The 20458-nt window shown below is 44.7% G+C and overlaps 1 protein-coding gene across 3 annotated transcripts in view; it reads right to left on the minus strand.

Moving 5' to 3' along the window:
* The window catches only part of LOC139058325 (adhesion G protein-coupled receptor L3-like), a 76544-nt gene that overhangs the window by 8258 nt on the left and 47828 nt on the right, over positions 1-20458 (minus strand). For all 3 annotated transcript variants that reach the window (XM_070536755.1, XM_070536756.1, XM_070536754.1), the window contains exons 3-9: positions 17268-17408; positions 13092-13192; positions 12998-13015; positions 12002-12244; positions 10270-10378; positions 7992-8217; positions 4544-4711 (exon numbers count right to left, since the gene is read on the minus strand). In XM_070536755.1, coding sequence (XP_070392856.1) covers positions 4544-4711; positions 7992-8217; positions 10270-10378; positions 12002-12244; positions 12998-13015; positions 13092-13192; positions 17268-17408 — 1006 coding nt within the window. The remainder of the gene's footprint in view (positions 1-4543; positions 4712-7991; positions 8218-10269; positions 10379-12001; positions 12245-12997; positions 13016-13091; positions 13193-17267; positions 17409-20458) is intronic.

Here is a 20458-nt window from a genome sequence, read left to right on the forward strand (position 1 = left end):
CTATTGTTGAGTAGTCTTTACGGAATCCTGCCTGGTCCTTTGGTTGACAGCGCTCTTTTACAAGGCGCTGAATCTACATAGTTCACATTGCGTCAAAGAAGCACTCGAGCACGACAGCTATATATAGGCAGGTTTGACGGGAGATTGCAGAATAAGCTTGATAAAAGCCAAACTTCAAATAGTCCTTGCTTTGCGACGATGCTCATAACACATTATTGGGACCTTTTATACACATGCACAAATTAAATGGTTCGAAGCCACTTGTATCAGAAAAACCGGGGACATTGGCAAGTCACGCTAGTACTTATATATATATATATATATATATATATATATATATATATATATATATATATATATATATATATATATATATATATATATATATATATATATATATATATATATATATATATATATATATATATATATATATATATATATATATATATATATATATATATACATATATACATATATATATATATATATATATACATATATATATATATATATATATATATATATATATATATATATATATATATATATATATATATATATATATATATATATATATCTATATATATATATATATATATTTATATATATGTATATATATAAATATATATATATATATATATATATTGACGGCGCATTTATGTAAACATCTCCATGCCTCGTTTTCCCCAGCGATAAATGTGACTTTATATGGCGACACTGACGTGCGTTTATATAAAATGTTTTGTGTTCCCCATGCATAGCGACTAATTCGTATAATTGTCCTTATCACCGTTCCGTATGTATATGGTAAAACCTTGGGCTCAGTTTGGCGCATGTAGTTCATGTTTCCAGCTCTGTTGCGTCAAACTTTGGCGCCGAGGTATCATGTTTAGTAACAGTACAACTATTACACACCGCACACCAAAAAAGTCTGATAACGACGATGAAAAAAAGAAAGAAAACATAAAGATAAATAAAGCCTAAGTAAGCCGAAGCTCCGAAGGACGATGAGACCCATTTACGCTTTGAGAACGACGACGAGATCATCTATAGAGCTTTAGGAAGACATATGTACCCCATCGTTACCATAACTCTGTTTGCTTGCGGGTTAAATGGGAACAGCAGTGGTGGTGGTGACATTATGTGACGTAGCAGTAATTCAGAATGCACCACATGGGTTCTTGTTCTGCAGACTTGGGCGAAGGGAAAGAAAGCGAGAATTCACCCAAGAATTTTTCAGAAACTTCATATTGCTTTCAAGATGTTTATGCAAGCCTTGATACATTGAACACGGTCGCTAATTACAATAAGCATGCTCCATGCCTTGTTTATTTTTCCCTTTACATCCGCGGTATAGCACGACTAAAGATGCTCCTTTTTCCTACAGAAAGGCAGTCGAAGTTTGAGGAACAGGCGATAGTAAATGGCCGCTTAGACCAAGCGCGAAGCACTGACTGCGATAGCAAGGGTTTAGCATGGCGCTTAAACTCCTCAGACGGTGTTCTAACTATACACATCCTATTATGGCACCCTTAAATACTTTAACACTACGTGTAGGGTCCGTAATTGCATCGTGCAGGCTGTACTTGCTGCCCGTAAGGAACCGCGCCAGTAAAATTACATCACTTTCAGGTATGAGAACTGGGGCGCTATAACGTAAAGCCACTCCAAACGTTCCTATTCAATTTCTGCAATCAGCCCTCCACGATTGTTAAAACATCCCCCCCTCGCCACTTCGCCTGTTTCTCACGATACTTCACGAAAACAGTGAAAACTCCCCATCTGTTGCGACGTGCACAAACTGGTTATGCATGATCAGACCAAAGAAATAGAAAAAGAATTATTTCCGGTTCCGCACTTCTTTCTTTCTTTTTTGTCATTAGCCGCCTCGCTGTTGGTCAAAAGTTTTCGGGTTGCGCCCACTCAACCTGTCTGTCACACGACGTCACAAAACTGCGAAAACTCACCACGTTGAAGGGACATCTACGCAACAAAGATGCCACTATAATATGCCGAAAGAAAAACTGATTTTTTTTTGGTATAGCCAAGGACGGCCCCGTCCCGTAAGGAATAAAAAATGTCTGGCTACCAATCACTCGGACACTGGCCACTCGGAGCTGCCGCGGAGCGTGAATTTATTTGCGTATATCCAACATTTTTTTGCGTGGCAGTATAAAGTTGTCGAATGCTTTCGTCACGTTTACGACATTGGTCTGATAATTCCTTCTTCGCTGAAGATCTGTTTCATTTCGGCGCCATTTTTAACCTACCATTGCACGCCGCCACGATTTTCAATCAGCCACCGCAAGCTAAGAAAGGGGAAGCGGGCCAACTGCAGACGCCGGCGCCACCCTCCTCATCCGGTTATCTACTTTAAGTACGCTAGCTCAGCCCTACCGAACCCTTCTCCACTGCTGCGTCTTCCCCACCTCTTGTCAGCCAATTAGACAAAAAAGAAAGGAACACCAAGATAGAGAGTGCTATTCCCTTTGAAAGTAAACGAATGTAACGTCCTATAAACAAGAAGAGTGTTCAACCGGTGGATTCAAACGACGCTCTATGTCACCGCCTGATCGGCGGTTGCGCAAACTTCACGTCAGTAGATTGCAATCAAAACAGATTGGAATAGTTTTACGATATAGGGCTCCTGATAACGCTTTGCTCTTTTATGATTTCGTAGTCTGAGAAAACTTAAGATGAAGTACATGCGGTGCGAACGTTATGTTTCATGACTTTGGTTTGCGGGCAGCCATTTTCAAAATTCTTAGGAATAATTCAGTCGTGAACGTAAGTCCTGGTACGTACAACTTTAGTAATTGAATAGTATAGCAATACAACCCGCATATACGGCATGGAAAATCGTATGCATACGTATACTTCAATATATACGGAGCCTCACGGCAACGCCAATGGCGACGACGACGACGACGACGGCGACGATGACGGCGACGGCAAACATTGGCTTGGATTGTCCATATAATTGCTATAGCAATAAAACAGTACTCTCTTCAACCCCCAATACTGCGAAGAGTCTGCGTAGATTAGCAAAGCATAATGGGAATTGCAATAGAAAGTTCAGATGCTAATGTTATCATGCAACTGCAATATTTCGCACTTGCAACTGACTGCAGGAGTTTTGTGGTTCGGGTTAGTTTTATTTCTCTAAAGGTCCCTATTTTAAGCTTATTCATTAAGGTCTTGTTCTTCACGATAGCAGGCAACGAGAATGCCACAATTCTTCCTCGTCTGTCGCTATTCATGTCTTGTTCGTTTGCTAGAAGCGATTTTCTTCCTGCTCTCTCTCTTTTTTTTTCGCCTAAAGTAAGGAACCGAAGCTGTGCGCAAACGACATCAGTCTTCGATTTGAAATTTGGATGTTAGAATAGTGTGCGTGCAGCTTTACTAAATTTCCACAAAAACGGAAAAAATGATACGGAGTCGACAATTCAGCGGAAGATTAAAGTAAACTGCTACTTATCTACTGTTCATTCTTCATCAAAGACGGTGATAAACCAATCCCACTCATGCTAAGACACTCGAAAAAAATAATGTAACAAAAACTAAATGACAGGGGCGTCAGAGCTTCAGCCATTCCTGAAACAATGGCATTTGCGCTATTAGGAAGGACAAAACTTGGCACATGACTGCAACTTCAGATGCGAAACTCTTGGTCGCAAGACGAGATAAGAGAGCGCTATTAGTATCGAGTGTTGTGCTTACAGTTATTTGCGCAAGAGTGCAGGCAGCATATGGAGCAAGGGGTCATCGTCCGATAAGGCTGACCAGAGAGGAAATACGCCTTTGGCGACCCTTGAGCCCGACCAGAGTACCCATAAGCGCTAAAGACTACTAGAAAGCATTTAGACTGGTGCTACGTTTGCGGTTGTTCTGACAATAACTTGGACGTTTGGTTTGCCTCACCAAGTTAATCACTTTATGCAAAAACTACATGTTTAAAAGATGCCTGACTGATTTTCAAGTCGTAAAAGAGAAAAAGACAAGAATAAAAGAGAATTTGCTATACCACCGAGTGTATGGACACATCGGAGGACGGTCTCGATAAGCCAGTTCTCGGTCTTACTTACATTTGCAGATTTTAGCTACATGAATTTCCAATCATGTTTTGCGCATATAATCCATTTTTGCAACGTCGCTTCAGACTGGCTTAGAGTGCAAGCACAGAACCGCATTTCGAGCGTGAATTTAGAAAAAAAAAAGAACAAAGAAGCAAGACCGCCAAGCACAGTTTTAGGTTCTTTACACAGCACTTAAATTTCTATTCAAGCAACACCATGTTTCCAACAATGTCTTTGACGGCTCACGAGCAGAACGTCCATAAAGGACTGCGTCGAAAGTTGGTATTTCTATTTAATATCCGCACTTGTGTGTTATACCGTAGTTACAATAACAAGTGTATTCAGTACCCCGTAAGCCAGCATCCCAAAACGGTGGCCGTTATGCGCAAGATGAACTGTCGCTTACTCGCGTGCGAATGCGTTTCCTTTTTTAAGCACCGCGGCTCAAGAACGTGCACACGCACTTGATGAGAGTGTCCCAGAAGACGCAGGTTGGGTTCTCCGCCTCGTAGTGCAGCATGGGCAGAGCCAGCTCGACGTGGGCGCCAAGAACCAGGCCCGGTGCCTCGCTGCCTACCCGGATGCTGATGGCCGGAGAGTTCAGTTCCTGTTTAGGATGCTCTGCGTCCACCCTGCGTGTGCGTGACTAACGATGTACCAAAAGTTTCCTATACAGTGATCCATATATTTGCTTTAACGGTAACATTGAAAAAAAGAACAATGTTGGGTAAGAACACAGCATTATTAATTGCCGCTTTCTTCTCACTCAGCACTCACAGAAAGTTCACATTTCTTAGTCGGCATCGTCGAATAAACCCCATTGCATCTTTGCTTGCCCGGTTCATCGGGCAAGAGTTGAAATTCATCATCGTATGCGCGCCTCGCCATATATGTAGCAGAAGTGAGCTGCTGCATAAACGTGGACTGGCTTAGTTGTCTTTTTGGTAAGTACATGTTTACACAATGCAAGCATACAATGATACGAAACTTAACGACACCGACCCAGAAATGTAATCGTACTTAAGAAATTGAGACATAACAAAGCAGAGATACCTGTTTGAGCGTCGTTTAAAGGTGCTGGAATAAGAATGCAGGTCACTGTACTGTGATTGTACTGTACTATGTCACTGTCAAAATCAAGTTAAGACGGGGAACAAACAACCTAGCGAAAATAAATGCTTTGGTTCCTGTTCTTTTGTATCAGTATACAATGACCTATGCATATATATATATATATATATATATATATATATATATATATATATATATATATATATATATATATATATATATATATATATATATATATATATATATATATATATGCATAGGTCATTGTATACTGATACAAAAGAACAGGAACCAAAGCATTTATTTTCGCTAGGTTGTTTATTCCCCGTCTTAACTTGATTTTTCCTGAAGAAAGGTTCGCGCAGCTGCTATCTTTGCATAAACCCACCCTTAGTGCTCCATGCGTTCTACATGAAAAAAGAAATTCACCGGCGATTACGATACTCCCTAATGCGAAATTTCAGTGCAGGTGTATACGTGTTTTCATTTCGCGATATGTTGTCTGGCGCGCACAATTTATCTTGTGCGGCACGTTGAAAAAAGACAAAGTGTGGCGCGACTGCGTCGCTTATCTGGAGATCGTGAGAGGCAGCGCGGGGGTGGCGCGTGGGCGTGATCCAAGAGCAGCCGCCGCAAATAGACATGCCATGCGACGCGTGCTACTCTGGCGCCATCTCGTTGCCATCGTCGCCGCACCATGCTATTCTTCTCACGTTTTCAGCGTAACCCCCTCCTCCGCTTTTCGTCTCATGGTTCTGCTGCGCCCTCCTCCTCCACTTTCCTCCTCGTGCTCTCTTCGCTATCACCGTCGTTTGATCCCCCGCTGCAATCTAAAGCCCCTTAAACTTCGTGAAGTAGTGCCACGATTTGAAGAATGCCGCCTCCTCCTCGCGCTCTGGCCGCCGCCACGTCGCTATTGGCCTAATAGCATCACGTGGGCCCACACGCCTTGCTTCAGCGCCATTTTTGCTCGAGAAGCGTCTACGGAGTGGCGAGGAGCCCATGTTGGGGCCGTTGCTACGCTCGAGCAATGTAGGTGGCGCCACGGTCGAGGAGGGAGCGCGAAAAAGAGGAGAAACGAGGTGGAGTGAAGGCGGAGGAGGAGAGTGGCACTACTTTACGAAGTTTAAGGGGCTTTACTGCAATCCACGTTCGCTCTTTCATCCTTCGCTGCGCTCGTTCGCTCGGTCACGAGGGACGACGACGCTCGCTGCAGGAACGGGCGCCTGAAAGCTACGCTCTAAGATGGCGGTATTTCGGCAGCATCGCTGTTTATAGCTCTTCAATTTGTGGTCCTCCATTTCATAAGCGGTACTTTATACAGAAGAATTTTGCGCTTAAGGCAAAGAAAAAGCGTGAACACCTTTTCATAAAACAATCTCTTTTCTTTATTTTTGAAGGACACGCCGACACGAAGGAGAATTTGGAGGCCTGGTTTCTTGGACAAAATTATCTCATCAGTTCGTTTAACTGTCCGTGACTCAAGGAGTTACGTGCGAGGCTTAAATATTTGTACGGAAGTTCAACTTAAAACAGATGCAAAATATTTCAAAATATATCACAAATCGGTCATTTTGCAAATGTTGCGCCATTTAACGTGTACACTTTTTTTTTTGCTTTCACTATACTACACAGAGCGCATGCAGCGCAATGTTTCCATTCTTATTTTACACTTTTTTAATCTGTCTTTCTTTTTTACACTTCCTGCTGGTTAGGCAGATTCTGATGTTTTGAGCACGGCTGTGTCCTCTTTGCTTGTCAAAGCCGAAATAAATTTGGCGCTTCGCCACTTTGCTTTCTTGGATAGCTTACGAAATTAGTATCAACGATTGCAATAGCAACATATGAACTCCACTAATATGCTATTCTGCGTGAACCCATACTATTCATCATGGGATATCATGACTTCCAAAATGCTACGCACTTCTTCCGATCATGCTGTCTAAGGAAACAAAGCTTCAGCTACCGAATAACAGCCCGAAAACATCTTTCATAGCTGTATTCTGTGACGCAGAGTGCGGCTACTTGCAGCAATTGTTTAATCGCGAATTGGCTAATCTATTGGCTACTTTCCTGATCCTTGACCTAGGCCAACTTATTGTTCCGTCTTGAAATTACGCGTATGCCGCCTGAGTTTCCGACGTGACTAGTCTGGTTCGCTTCTAGGCTGACGTATATAATTTCTTCATGGAACATTGTATAACAACTCTCTTTCTGCTTGTTCTTGCCTCGCATATACAAACACTTTGTAGGGCTGCGTAGCTGACGACCGCTATTCATTTAGCTTTCGGAGTCACCGTAAGTACGTCCGCTTATGTTGACCTGCTGGAGCTCTACAACTGCACAGCCTCAAGTTTAGCGGTCGCTGTATATTTTTTTATTTCAAGGAGCGCTAGGCTACCGCGAAGAAATATTAAGCCAGTGCCGAGCCGTTCAACAGCAGCTTTATAATCTCGAGAGTGGAAAAGAAAGACAGTGAAGAATAAATATGGGTCAAAGTCGAGAACAGTCACCGCCGGGCCCCGGAAACCTTCGTGCGAAAGCTGAAGTTGGGCCTACCGTCACAAAGAAGTTAGGGCAATTCTCGGAACCCTTCTAAACCCGAAGCGCCGCTTCGACAGGCGCACTTCTGTACGAGTATACCCGTGGTGTGCTTTTCATCTTAATGTCAAGCTCGGCGCCGCCCTGCTGCCGCGATGTCCCTGAGAATCTCGTATACCACGGACACCCACGCGCGCGCGCCCTGCGAGGCGCCTGCGGAACACACAAAGAAAGAGCTGGGCCTCCCCGCTGTTTCTGGGAAAACACAGAGCGCGCGCTCCCTGCCGTCCTTGCTCTCACCCGTCGTCGAGGAGGAGCTTATCGAGGCGCGGGAACTCGGTAAACACGATCACAATGTCGCCGGCCCCGTCGTCGCCGTCCCGCGAATTCTCATCGGCGCCGCTGGAGTTGTGGGCTATGCGAAGCTGGGCCGTGCTGTACGTTCGGTTCGAGTTGTTGCCAGAGGCCGGCAGAAGCATTGTCTGATTGGCGATGTGCGTCGTCGTGCTTGAAATGATGTTCATCTCTGCAATTGCAAGAAAGAATAAGAAAAAGAAATCAGCAAGGACGATCCAAAATGTATTTCTGTCGAGAACCTCGGATGGCACGAACTGAAGTGCCGTGCCGTGCCGTGCCGCGCCTTCAACTGTGTGCATGAATAAAGTACATAGCCTAAGACCAGGGGAAAATCTGGAGACGAAAGGTACCTTGCTTTGCACTAACTCGCATTTGCAAGTGTAACGAAGCGTAAGTGAGATCTTTTTCTTTGATCCACGTGAGTATGGAGGCAGTCTTTGCGCCTGCTAGTGGCACACGCTACTGCTTCTGGCGTAAAGCAAGGAACGAAGATAACGAACGTAAATTGTTGCGCACTACGGCAGGCTCGCGCAAGCGCGTCCTACATGCAGCGCACACGTACGAAAATCAGATGCAGACCCATTCCGTCCTCGTGACACTACAAGCAGCGGTTGGCTGTACGACACGTGAGTTTCATGGCAACTAAAATACGCAAGTTCTCGCACATTATGCTCGATATTGTGATATGCTCATACGGCATTAGACGTCTGCATGTCGAATACAAACGGGAGTGCAAGTAGAGAGAGAGAGAAATAGAAGGCAGGAAAGGCAGAGAGGTTAACCAGACGCACGTCCGATTTACTACCCTGCACTGGGGAACGGCGTATGGGGACAAAGAGAGAGAGAGAGAGAGCACACTTTAGCGCACAGTTGATGGTTCGTGAGCTTTCACTTGCACTCCCCCTTTGCGGGGAATGAAAGTAAAATCACGTAAGCCTTTGCACCTACGAAAGAAATTACTGCAGCCATGCATTTCAGCTCAAAGACCTGTGTTGCTTACCCCTCCCTCACCTTAGGTATCTTTAACACTGCTAGCGCACGCCAGCTCAGCGAAGTTTCCTTTGAGTCTGTCTCATCGTCAGTAGAGCCCACGGCGATAAGTTGACTGCGTGACTCTGTATGCTCATGATAATACACTTGCCTATTGTGCCCTAAGCGTATAATAGGATGCTCTCTATTTCTTTAATGCATGGGCATGAGGATTGTCAAGGCTGAAATAGCGCATATTTTTCTTTTGCAGCTAACGATGGTCTGCTTACGGACCACCGTCAGTTGCACTTCGCCCTTCGAATAGGCAGGACGTGTGTCCAATGAGCTGCTGAACAACTTTGCATATCCCGGCCACAGCGGCCGCATTTCGATGGGGGTAAAATCCGAAAAACCCCTGTACTTAGGTGCATGTTAAAGAACCCCAGGTGGTCCAAATTTCCGGAGTCCCCCACTACGGCGTGCCTTACAATCAGATCGTGGGTTTGACAGGTAAAACCCCATAAAAAACAACTTTGCAATGTGATGAACGCAGTTTAAAACATGGATCCGGGACCTCAAAGGGATGTGCCGTACAGTGCTAACGGATTTCTCTCGCATTTATCGCTAAATCGTCACTGAACGTTTTCTTTCTTTGTTTCTTTCTTTCTTCCTTTCTTTCTCTCTCTCTTCTTTTTGCACGTAGAACATTGATTTTTATCTCTCGTATCCTTTTAGGACCAAATATAAATAATAATGACGCACGATAAGATGTGTCAGCTTAGAATTCTGAGGCCTTTAGGACGCCATGAAAAGTTTGGGTAGCGTTTGGTGGCCGCTCTGTTGTAATTGGAAGGCACGTGCAAATTTTATCTTTCCCTCAGGGATCACAGCGATCGTTGTTATAATGTTATTTTCTTTTCTTTCCGTCATGCGCTTTTATTTCAAGGCATTATCTAGTGCAGCTTTAGCAAAATAATGTCATGCGTCAGTAGTTGTTGGCTCCAGTTAGACTTCTGTGGCAAATTAAATGACTATGTCAGAGCAGATTAGACATGCCCTAAAGTATCTGCCAGCTAGACTACGTTATGCCTATAGTTACGCTTAAGAGAAATGAAGCGTTGTTGAAACGCAAATTAGATCATTTTTGCCACGCAATAGATGCATTTATTAACTGCCCCCATCCCCCGTGCCCCCTTCAAAAGTGTTTTCACTCCGTTAACATCAGTAAGAATCTAGAAATGATTGCACTTACGAAAATTTATAAAAGCGAGGATCTTTTGTTCACTGCCGGCAGCACTCAGGATTATTCCGGCGACATCCATTATCAGCAGTAACGTTGTGGCGCAGCTGTGGCGTGTTTGCTGCAGAAATAAAGAGGGAAAAGTTTGGCTATCGCAATGAGTTGTTTTCAGACTCCACAACACATATAATTATGCATATGCAGAAGCACGCCGAGCACACCTGCGCAGGTTACGAGCTTCTCTGTCTTTTCCTCGAGTGCTAAGATGTACAATGCACACAGTCAACTAACGGCAATAACATACTAATGTAGCTGGCCATAAATGCCTTGGGAAGGTTTACTGGGAATTTCTGCGAGCCATGTTATGAAGGTGTTCCTTTCAATAATATGCTGGCTTTAGTTAAAAGCAGGAAAGGCTCTGGTTGATACTACACTGGCGCTAAAAACATATGTATCGAAAATTAAAACTATGGCGGGGTCTGTTCGAGCTACAATGAGACGTATTACGGCTGGGCTATATTGAACACCTGCGCGGATCTATCTCAACTTGAGCTCAATGAGGTGATCCGTATGACGCCAACGCACTGCAAAATACAGCTCGCACACTTCGTGGTGCATTCCCTGTGCTCATAAAGTTCCGAAGCTTATCCGGCAACCTAACTTTGGCAACAAACTAACTGAACTAACATCGCAGTGTATTCTTCTCTAGTCCAACAATCACGACATCGTTTACATTTCTACAGTAAATTGTTTTTCTTACTGACAGGCTCGCAAGTACTGAAAGGCTGCTGCTTGGCTTTCACCCTCCCGTGTCATTCATCATCGCCTTTGCAGACAGAAAGCGACTAATTTTGCGACAACATCTAGGGCGAGTTAGTACAATATGCAATCAACAGAACACATGGCAAAAAAGATCAGAAAAACACTCACTACCCCCCTGCGAAAGCGGGTGTCAAGCGAAACTGTTGAAAACCACCACTACAACTGCTGAGGGGCGTATGCAATGCTTTATGGCTTTAGAGTAATGGTAATAGCGCTATATTATAGCAATGGTAGGAATGTGAGTAATGGTAATTTTGACAGCACACCGCCGCCCATAGCAGTGCTGCAACAACATTGAAATGATTTATTGGGCTGGTAATTTCGTGTGCGAAAGGCTAAGGACGTCACACCCCACGTCACAAGCTTGTGTCACCGAGGCCGCTTGCGCAACACTAATATTTACGTGGAAACGTATGCGGGCAGCACTACGTGCTTCGCGTTGCTATCACAGCCGCCTTGTCATCAATTATGTAGTTCGGATGCTTGTTTTGAGCTTGGTTATGCATGTTGTATGCGTGATTGTAAAGAATGTGAGCCCTGTTCGGTTCATTTTGCTTAGTTCTTGTAGACTCTGCCTTCCGGTGCTATGAGCCATCGCATTTTTTGTTTGCCTACGGGGTATGACCCATTAATGATGATAGTTTTCTGTCGATGGATGCGAAAGAATCGCGTGATCCTAGCCATATACAGCTTTGCTGTAAAAGCGTCGAAAAGGAATATTGCATCACTGGAAGGTATTACCAGCATTGCATCAGCTCTAGTGCCGTGTCCGTTTCCTCATTAGCGTTGTTGCGCGACCCATTTCGGCATTGCATAGGCATCATGTCTTCCCCAAACCCTTCAAGCGGATCGATGCTTGCCGTTTTCACAAGACAAAAAAAGAGGTTGCGCGCTCTTAATATTCACAACGTTCTCGACGCACCACGGGCACTTCGTTCCAGGGCTTGTCGCGGCTGAGCAGTTCGTCGACCGTTGAAGCCGTGAGACCGCCAACCCGCAGCGCCTGAGCCGCGCTGGCGATGCGGCCGGGGTAGTTGTCGCCCGTGTCGCTGCGCACCACGCCCATGTCTAGGAGGTCGACGATGGCCACCAGGTCGCCGCCGACCTCTAGCGAGTTGTTGCTGACGAAATCGCTCACGGTCTCGATGATGTCGGCTAAGTACTTCTGCTGGGGAGAGGGGGCACCCGTAAGACATTGCGGAGAATTTTTTTTCTTGTCGACGAGAACACTGAGAGCATTGAAATTTAATTGTATGTTGGCTTTGATAAAGTTTAATCAGGGCGCCGGCATAAAAAAAAAGAATTAAATGTACGCCATCGCACATGGTTGCTAACTGGATGCTCTTAGATTAATGTGAAATTTAGAGACTGTGGTTGAATATTATTATTATTTTTATTACGAACAATATTATATAAGAATATATAGAAAGCGAGTAAGAGAAACGAGCTAGAAATTGTCTCCTTGAAGGGACACCATCGCCATCCCCTTGAAAGTTAGAAAAAAGAGAAAAAAGGAAAACAAAGCAGGGTGGTATGAATAAAAAAGATACTGTATGAGAAGAAGCCACCTGGAAAGAAACTGAAGGTGTGAACATTCTGTCTGAAGCCAGAATTTTATAGGACGAAAAGAAACATAGTTACTGTTGAAAACAGCTGATCTATGGTACTCTCCTTAAGAAACTTCGACACGTGCTTTCGCCTTCTAATGTATGTGCAGAAAAGGGCCTGCATTTATCCCCATGTACTTGCATGGATCGATCTTAACCTAGATTCATCGTTAATTTCAACGAAACTCCAGAAGATGAGCAGCAAAACTTGATCTAATATCTGAAGAAATTAGAACATATCGTTCACTCGATGTTTGCCGTCGTTTCAAAATTATTGGTAATGAACCACCGGGAAATCGTGAACAACTTGCCTTGGAGCTGGCTGTTATCTGTAAAAAAAAAACAAGAGACAACACATTTAACACACTGATACTGTCTCCGAGGCTGCTTTACTAGGTGCCGCACCTGGTTCTTGAGCAACAGGACAGAAGGCTGCACGCACTGTGCCGTGTTAGGGCTCTGAGTCTTCCAGTAACCCCTGGAGTTGCAGCACCACCTCATAATGCCTGCAGAGATAGTACGTGAGGCGAGAGATCAGCCAGTGTAAATGGGCGATAGGCTGCACTACACTTCGTAATAGGGTGACATGGAGTATGAGAACATAAACGAGAATCTGAAAGAAAAACGGCACCGACACAAGGAGGCTGCGTTGAGAAGGATCCGCATTGAGACCAACTGCAACCACTGTATGAGCTCCGGACGGTCGGCCAGCCTTCGGCACGACTTGTCTTTTTTGCACTTGTCCAGCTGTCCTCTCAGATATATCACACATATTGTAGAAGGGTCCCGGACTGTGCCAAACAAGATGTCCCTATACCTGTCAGTGGTGACTCTGTATCCAAGCATGTACCATCTGTACCGAACCTGACTACCATCTGTAGATCTATGGTGCACACCCTTAGATTTTTGCTGGTCTTCATTAAAGAGAACAAGCTATATATATGCATATAAGCTAATTGACCTGTTTTATACCGCAGGGCAAACTTGCGAAACAAAATTTAGATCTTTTTTTCTGAACTAATGTAAATTACCACTGAAGCTGCAATCGTAGAATGTGAGAGAAGCAGTGAATGTAGTCACTAATAGACTTGCAAGCAAAGGAACAGGCATTTGTATTAGCGCGTATTTCCCGATCGTATAATTTGGGTCACTAGCCTGGTCCCGGAATTCCTTGCTCGTTTGGAAGCACTCCGTTGAATTTCTTACCGCCAATGTAGCCATCGCTCCTGACGGAGGCATGTACGCTTATCACACACGTCACTGAAGCATAATCTGAAGTTTATCCATGATAAGTTGAATTTTGTAGGATGAGTGAGCGAGTGATGAAATACTTATAAAATTAATTTTCCGCGTCCAAGCGTTGATGCACGAGCAAGGGGAGCATATCTGCGCTCATATGCTGTCTGAAGCAAAGCCAATACAATGCAATGGCGAGTGCGTGTCACCTGCACAGACTACACGGCTCTAAATGTGCCGATTTCTTTGAAACAGAATGGTGGTGCCATCTTTCACGACGAGACGTGTTTATGCGTATTTTGCCGTAGCGGTGGGAGGTGGCGCCACCATTCCATTGCAGTGACGTTGCGTACTGCCCGTGTCCCTTGACCACTGAATATCCACAAGCAATATTAAGAAGACCACCGAGATTACAGCCGTACTTTGCTGCAGAGGTGAGATAATGCGTAGCAGAAGCCCGAAACCCTAATACCGTCATGTGAAGCGGGCAGCCCTAAGCAGGCCAGGGGGGCAGCCATGCAAAGCGATCATGTCATTTCTGTTGCACCGGAAAATCTCCGGGAGACGTCGACACACACTGCTTCTGTGGTAAAAATGCACGGTGAGTCATCTACCAATGTCGACAACTTGTTGTGTAAGCCCAACTTTTGAAACGTGCACCATACAGCCTGGGAGTACATTTCTGGCAGCTCGCGTCGACAACAGCCGTAACAGAGCTCCGAGATTTTTGCCTTTCCAGAGAAGACCGATGTCGAGGTTCTTTAGCGCCGGTGGGAGAGCCCATTCCTTCGTGCACTAAAAGAGAGAATAGCTGAGTTCTATGCAACTTTTTTCAAAGAAAACATTAGAAAAAGAAGCATCACTGCTTGTTACTTTGAAGAGGCAAATCGTTGGAGGGGTAATCATAAATGAATGTACTGATCACATTGAAAGATAAAATGCGAGGCAGACAGAAAGCGATAAATAGAGAAAAAGCAGCAAGGCTACAACCATGATAACGCTCGGTGACCCACCCTATAAACCATTTACAGAGCCGCTGAATAGGCGCTGTGATACGCGAACGCGCGGTTACTGACTCCCTTCTGCCTTCCCCTTCCCGATAGTAGACGACGTGCTGAGTAAATGAATAAAATTGCTGCTTTGGCGTTCTGGCTGAATTATTATTCCCATGTACTGCAACTCTTTCAACCGAGAGCGCAAGCAGAATTTTAGTCGCGATGATATTTTCCACACGGTCTTATTTTAACCTGACGGCGGTGAGCATGTGTGTCCTCCGATGAAGCGATAGCTAATTCGCGTACTTCTTTTTCTCCTGTTTTCTAGTAACAGCAGGTAGCCCTCTTGCCACCTCAGTAGTGTGCAATCCGTCTTTTGCCTTTCTTCCTCTCTGTCTCTTGACGGTGAATACCCGCGACCAGGCTGTCGATAATACTGTTTTCAATGTCATTAAATATGCATCTCTGTTGTTTTCACTGCCTCGCACAACCATTGGTTCTCCCTCCTGAACATGCAAGAGACTGACAGTTCCCGGGGATGCATAATCAGAGAAAACAGTCGCACCTATATATATATATATATATATATATATATATATATATATATATATATATATATATATATATATATATATATATATATATATATATATATACATGAACGTTTGCCCACATAGTTACGCTATTTATTGTATTAGCTTATCGGTCACCGAATTAGTCACTGGGATAAAAGAAAGATAAAAGTAAATTAGCTTTTCACCCGAGGTGCCTTGGTGTATTGCGCTTCAATGAACGAGCAGTCGGTTCAACATATTTCGTTATGCCTTACGTGTTCAGAGCAAAATTTGCAGTGAAACACGATTTTAACTTCTATACTTAGCACTACATAGAAAATGTATGCTTACACGGGAGATATTATCGATTTTTTGTCATGACTGCATGCGCAGTCCATTGCGGTTACTGTAAACGTACGAGACGTGACTAGTCCTCTCCTCCTGTTAATAAGTTGTGCATTGCCGGACGCGAATTCTTCGTTAAGAAGCACGACAGTGCGGTGACATCAAAAGTGTATACGAGAGAACATTCAATCGTTCCTAACTCACCCTCGTAACTGTTCATATCGCATTCATGTTGCAGCTAAACATCTTTCTTGTTTTCAGAGCTGAGTAGCCTAACGTGTAAAAATAGTAATTTAACTACGGCTGACAAGCATTTGTTTAATCAGAGCAGCATTCCGGGCAAGTTGGTAATCCATTACTGAAATGATATTGCGCAACAAAAAACGACACGGACGTGAGAGAATGAAGAGAGATGACGTGAGAGATGACCTTCGTCGTCTTCTTATTGGTGCTGCATGGTACACATTTAATGCAGAGTGTCACAGGGTACTGTTTCAGGTGCACCACACTTAACTTCATATGTGCAATGTGCTGTACTATACAGTCAATAGACAGCACAAGCTCATTCCCCTTTTGTGGCGATTCAGGTATTCGGCTGCGCTCGCAAGGCGTGCTGCGGCGTCGAAGGCGGTGGCGTCGGTTCCTTCACACTCTGCAAAATTAGCCGCTACGAACGGTCTATACTTGCGGAAGAAGAAAGCGGGAAAGAAATGGAGCCAATGCACACTCACTCCGCCGAATACCTTTTTTTGAGATCATAGTGACAGTGGGCTTTAAAGATTCGAGTTTGTTTTCAAGAAGATTGCACCTTAAAAAATGAAATCTCTATAAAAGGCTCAATCTAATTTCTTTGTTCCAGGTTCAATTATCGCGAAGTGCCTGCATATGCATGCAATATCAAACAACCTGTCATTGACTTCTGCTGTGTCTAAATTTAGAGTGAGTAAGCATGATATTCGTGTCTCTAACGCCGACTGTATCTCATAAAGCGATGTTTCCTGTTTTCCTCTTGGATGCGCTGTGATGCACGTGACCACAAGTAGGCCGTCAACTGCAACCTTCATCACGGGGCTCTAATGTTATGAAGAAAAAAAAAAGGAAATTTAGCCAGCACCTCGAAGCCCATATTTTACACACTTTTATTTCTTAATTGCAAGCTGCATTCCAAACGTAGAGGGAAGATGCGAGCTTTGGGACACTTCCTCGGCGTTTCTGACGGCCGGGTGTTGTACAGCGGCTATGCTGCTCGTTTGTATTTGGAGAAAATTTTCGAATATTTCCTGTTGCCCTTGCAATCTATCCCTATCTTCTTATTGTTTCTTTGGTAAACGGAAACATTTTTATCTCAGCACTGCGTTGAATAACCTACCACTGCAGTATATCCCGAGGCTCCTGCATGCGCAAGCGTTAGTACCGCCCAGTTACAGACAGGTTGCAGGAGGGCGCCTTACCGACGTTCCAGGTGGGGCAGTCCATCTCGGCGCACTTGTCCGGTGGCGTGGCCGGCCACGTGATGCCTCGGTACGTAGTCTCTTCGCACTCGTTCTTTTCCGGCAAATTACGGCTTTTGTGGAGCTCAGAATCGATCGAGTCTGTAGCCGAGAACAAAAAAAGAAAGACCGTGATTGGCAGGACGCGGTAACGCTTACTCGGATTACAACACTTCTAACTTGCGGAAATGAGCTCACAATAAGATCAACGCCTCCTACATATCAAAAGGCCGGTGCACTTCGGTTTGTGACGTCATGCTGACTTGCCCGACTGCCATAGAATCTAATGGGGACGCTTCCGAGCAAACCTTGGTGATTTTTTAAATGTCACCGCTTTCATCACGCCGGACTTGGCGATGCGAATTTCGGTCCAAGTAGCATGACGTCACAAAGCAGAGTGTACAAGTCCTGCTATCTAGGAGGCGTTAGTAAAGGCAAATTTGGCAAATCGCACCGGTGCGCACCGGGGCGCCCTGGGTCGACGATGATTGGATGAAACGGCGCAAATCGCAGTAGCACACCACTGCGATTTGCCGAATTTGCCATCAGATCGCCAATTGACAAAGTCAATTGGTCTTTCACTTCGATAGTCCATTAATTTATTAATGGGTTGCAGACTTTGGCTAGGTGCCCGAGGTAATTTTCTGCTCCAATCCGTTCAGTCCTTTCAGTTTCGTGTCTCCCCCCCAATAACCCTAGCGCCATCCAGCCTTGAATATGTGAATACGCAAACTTCTATACGCTTATCGCTACCTGCTTTGTGGGCCCACGAGTCTCCGACGCGGTATTTTGTGAGAAAGCCCCCAGCTGCTAACACACATCCGGCGAAAGCCCGAACCATACAGTTTCATAGAATAATTAAAGGAGGGAACTCTGGCACTAGTGTCCACAGAAGCTGCAAGCGGGATGGTTCAGTCACGATTAGAACGATGGTTAGTGCATATATTTGCCTAAAGTTCGTCCTTATGGCTTCAAACGGCTCTGTGATTTTGACTAATCATCTTACCAAGTACACTTTTATAGGTCATTAAATAAACACCATTAAACTTAAGCGATGGCAGGATTCGAACGCACCCGATATTGAAACCATTACGCCACGGGCGCATACATCGACAAGCGGTTTAGAACACCCTTAGAAATTTCTCGCGGGCGAGTGAGCGCACTGCGACACTTGATGCGTTTCGGTTTGGCCGTACCAAGGCGCACTTTCAAGGCAGGCGAGAGCTTCCACTGACAAGGAACGCGCGGATAACGCACGCAGCCAGAGAATTACGTCTGCAACAAAGGGAGAAGCTTCTGAAGAGCACGCGTTGGAAAGAAGGCGAGCGTGTTGGCGGACATATTATGCGAGAAAAAGAGCACTACAGCAACATCCCTTTGATTCAACAAACACACACGATTGGCAATTATGATGACATGATGTATTTATTGAGGGATGGCTCGAAGGCCTATGATGGAGAATAGGAAGAGGAGGTGGGGGGGGGGGGGGGGGCGTATCGGTAATAAAACTGAGTTTACGGGGGCATTCGTCATAGCCTGCATGGTATTCTTTGCATTTATTTATCTCCTAAAATATGGCAGCCTTGGTTTCAAGGGTGAAGTATCGGCTTCATAAGCAATGATTACAAAAAAAAAATACGCTACACACTATATGAGAATTCTGCAGTGGGGAGTTCCCGCCCTAAATTTGTTTTTGTCTAAAGATCTACCCTTAGGTTGTGATGCTAAAGCACCAATAGTTAGCATCCAATGTCACTCGCTTTTGCAAAGGACAAAAAGGAGTGGCTTCGCTTAGAACGAACCGGTACGTAGTACGATCATCGTAGAAGCGGTGGTGCCTGCTTTTACAGCTGCAGTATGTACGATTAAATGGAGATGCTAGATGATAAGGGGGGAAACGACGCGCTCCGGACTTGACTTTTGACAAAAACATGTGCAGAAACCATCCGCAATGACTGTCAATGTAAGTGAATAGTCGAACGCTTCTAGAAAGCTACTGACTTTAGTAAATGAATGATACGGTGAAACGGTGAAAGCTGCATATTTGTTGCACTGAGAATATTTAGATGGCATCTGTTCGATTGCCCGATTCCGTGCAGAACAGAACCGTTAACTATAGCACATTTTTAGCGGCAGAATAAATGACTGCGCATATGAGGCGATTCGTCATATTCCTTCTCTTCGGCGGCGCGGACGCCAGCGGTGACTCTCCTGCCACCGGAACCCTCTCCCGCAGCCACCACAGGTGGGGAAGGCAGCGGGAGTGTAGAGGAGGGCTGTGTCATTCCCGAGCACTCCAGCTCTAAACCTTCAGGTGCCCCAAAAGCACTCGCGCGTAAGGTCCCTAGATAAAACAAGTTGAAAGCTTCTCTTATCCAGCGACCTTACTCGCGCTACACGCGTCTCTCAAAGGTTGTTTGGCGCCGAACGCACCGCCCCACAAGTCAGTTGGGCGATAGAACGTAACCATTGCATCGGCGTCCTTTCATCGGCGGTGAAAGTCCGAGAACTACGAACAGAAGCTAAGAAAGCCAAGGGAACCTAATTGCATTAAACGAAAAAAAAAACAGAAGACCTACAGGGCAGGGGTTATAGTTTGTAGAATATTTAGGACTTGGGTACGAATTCTTTTCCAAGCATTAGATTTAAGCTTCAAAATTTCCATGCATTTCACTCCGTTTATCTTAAATTTAGTATCCTATGTCGTTATGTAAATCCGCACTCATCAGAGAGAAAGAGAGAGAGAAAATAAGTTGTAGAAAGCAGGGTACTCCAGCAGACTAGCGTCTGCATTGCCGCCTTGCGCTGTGAGTAAGAAGGCTCACAGAAGTCATGGAGCTCGATTTGTTAGTTTCAGGCTCGGTGCATGATGCGCCTTGCATCGCACGTGAGCGCCTGTGTTTCCGCTTACTGAAAATTAAGACCTTCTTCACGGCCGTTTTTTTACCGTTTTCACATGAGGGCGTTCGCAGAAGAGCGTTTCTGTATTTAACAAAGAAAGGGGACAATCGGTAAAAGCAGTTGCTCGTATATAAGGAGGAGACAAAGGAGAGGAAAGCAGGGAGGTTAGCCAGAGTAAGTACAGGCTGGCTACCCTGTGCTGGGGAAAGGGGTGAAGGGAATGAAAGGAGAAAGAAGAAGAAGAGGAAAAA

This window comes from Dermacentor albipictus, chromosome 1, assembly GCF_038994185.2.
Source record: "Dermacentor albipictus isolate Rhodes 1998 colony chromosome 1, USDA_Dalb.pri_finalv2, whole genome shotgun sequence".
NCBI classification, from domain to species: domain Eukaryota; kingdom Metazoa; phylum Arthropoda; class Arachnida; order Ixodida; family Ixodidae; genus Dermacentor; species Dermacentor albipictus.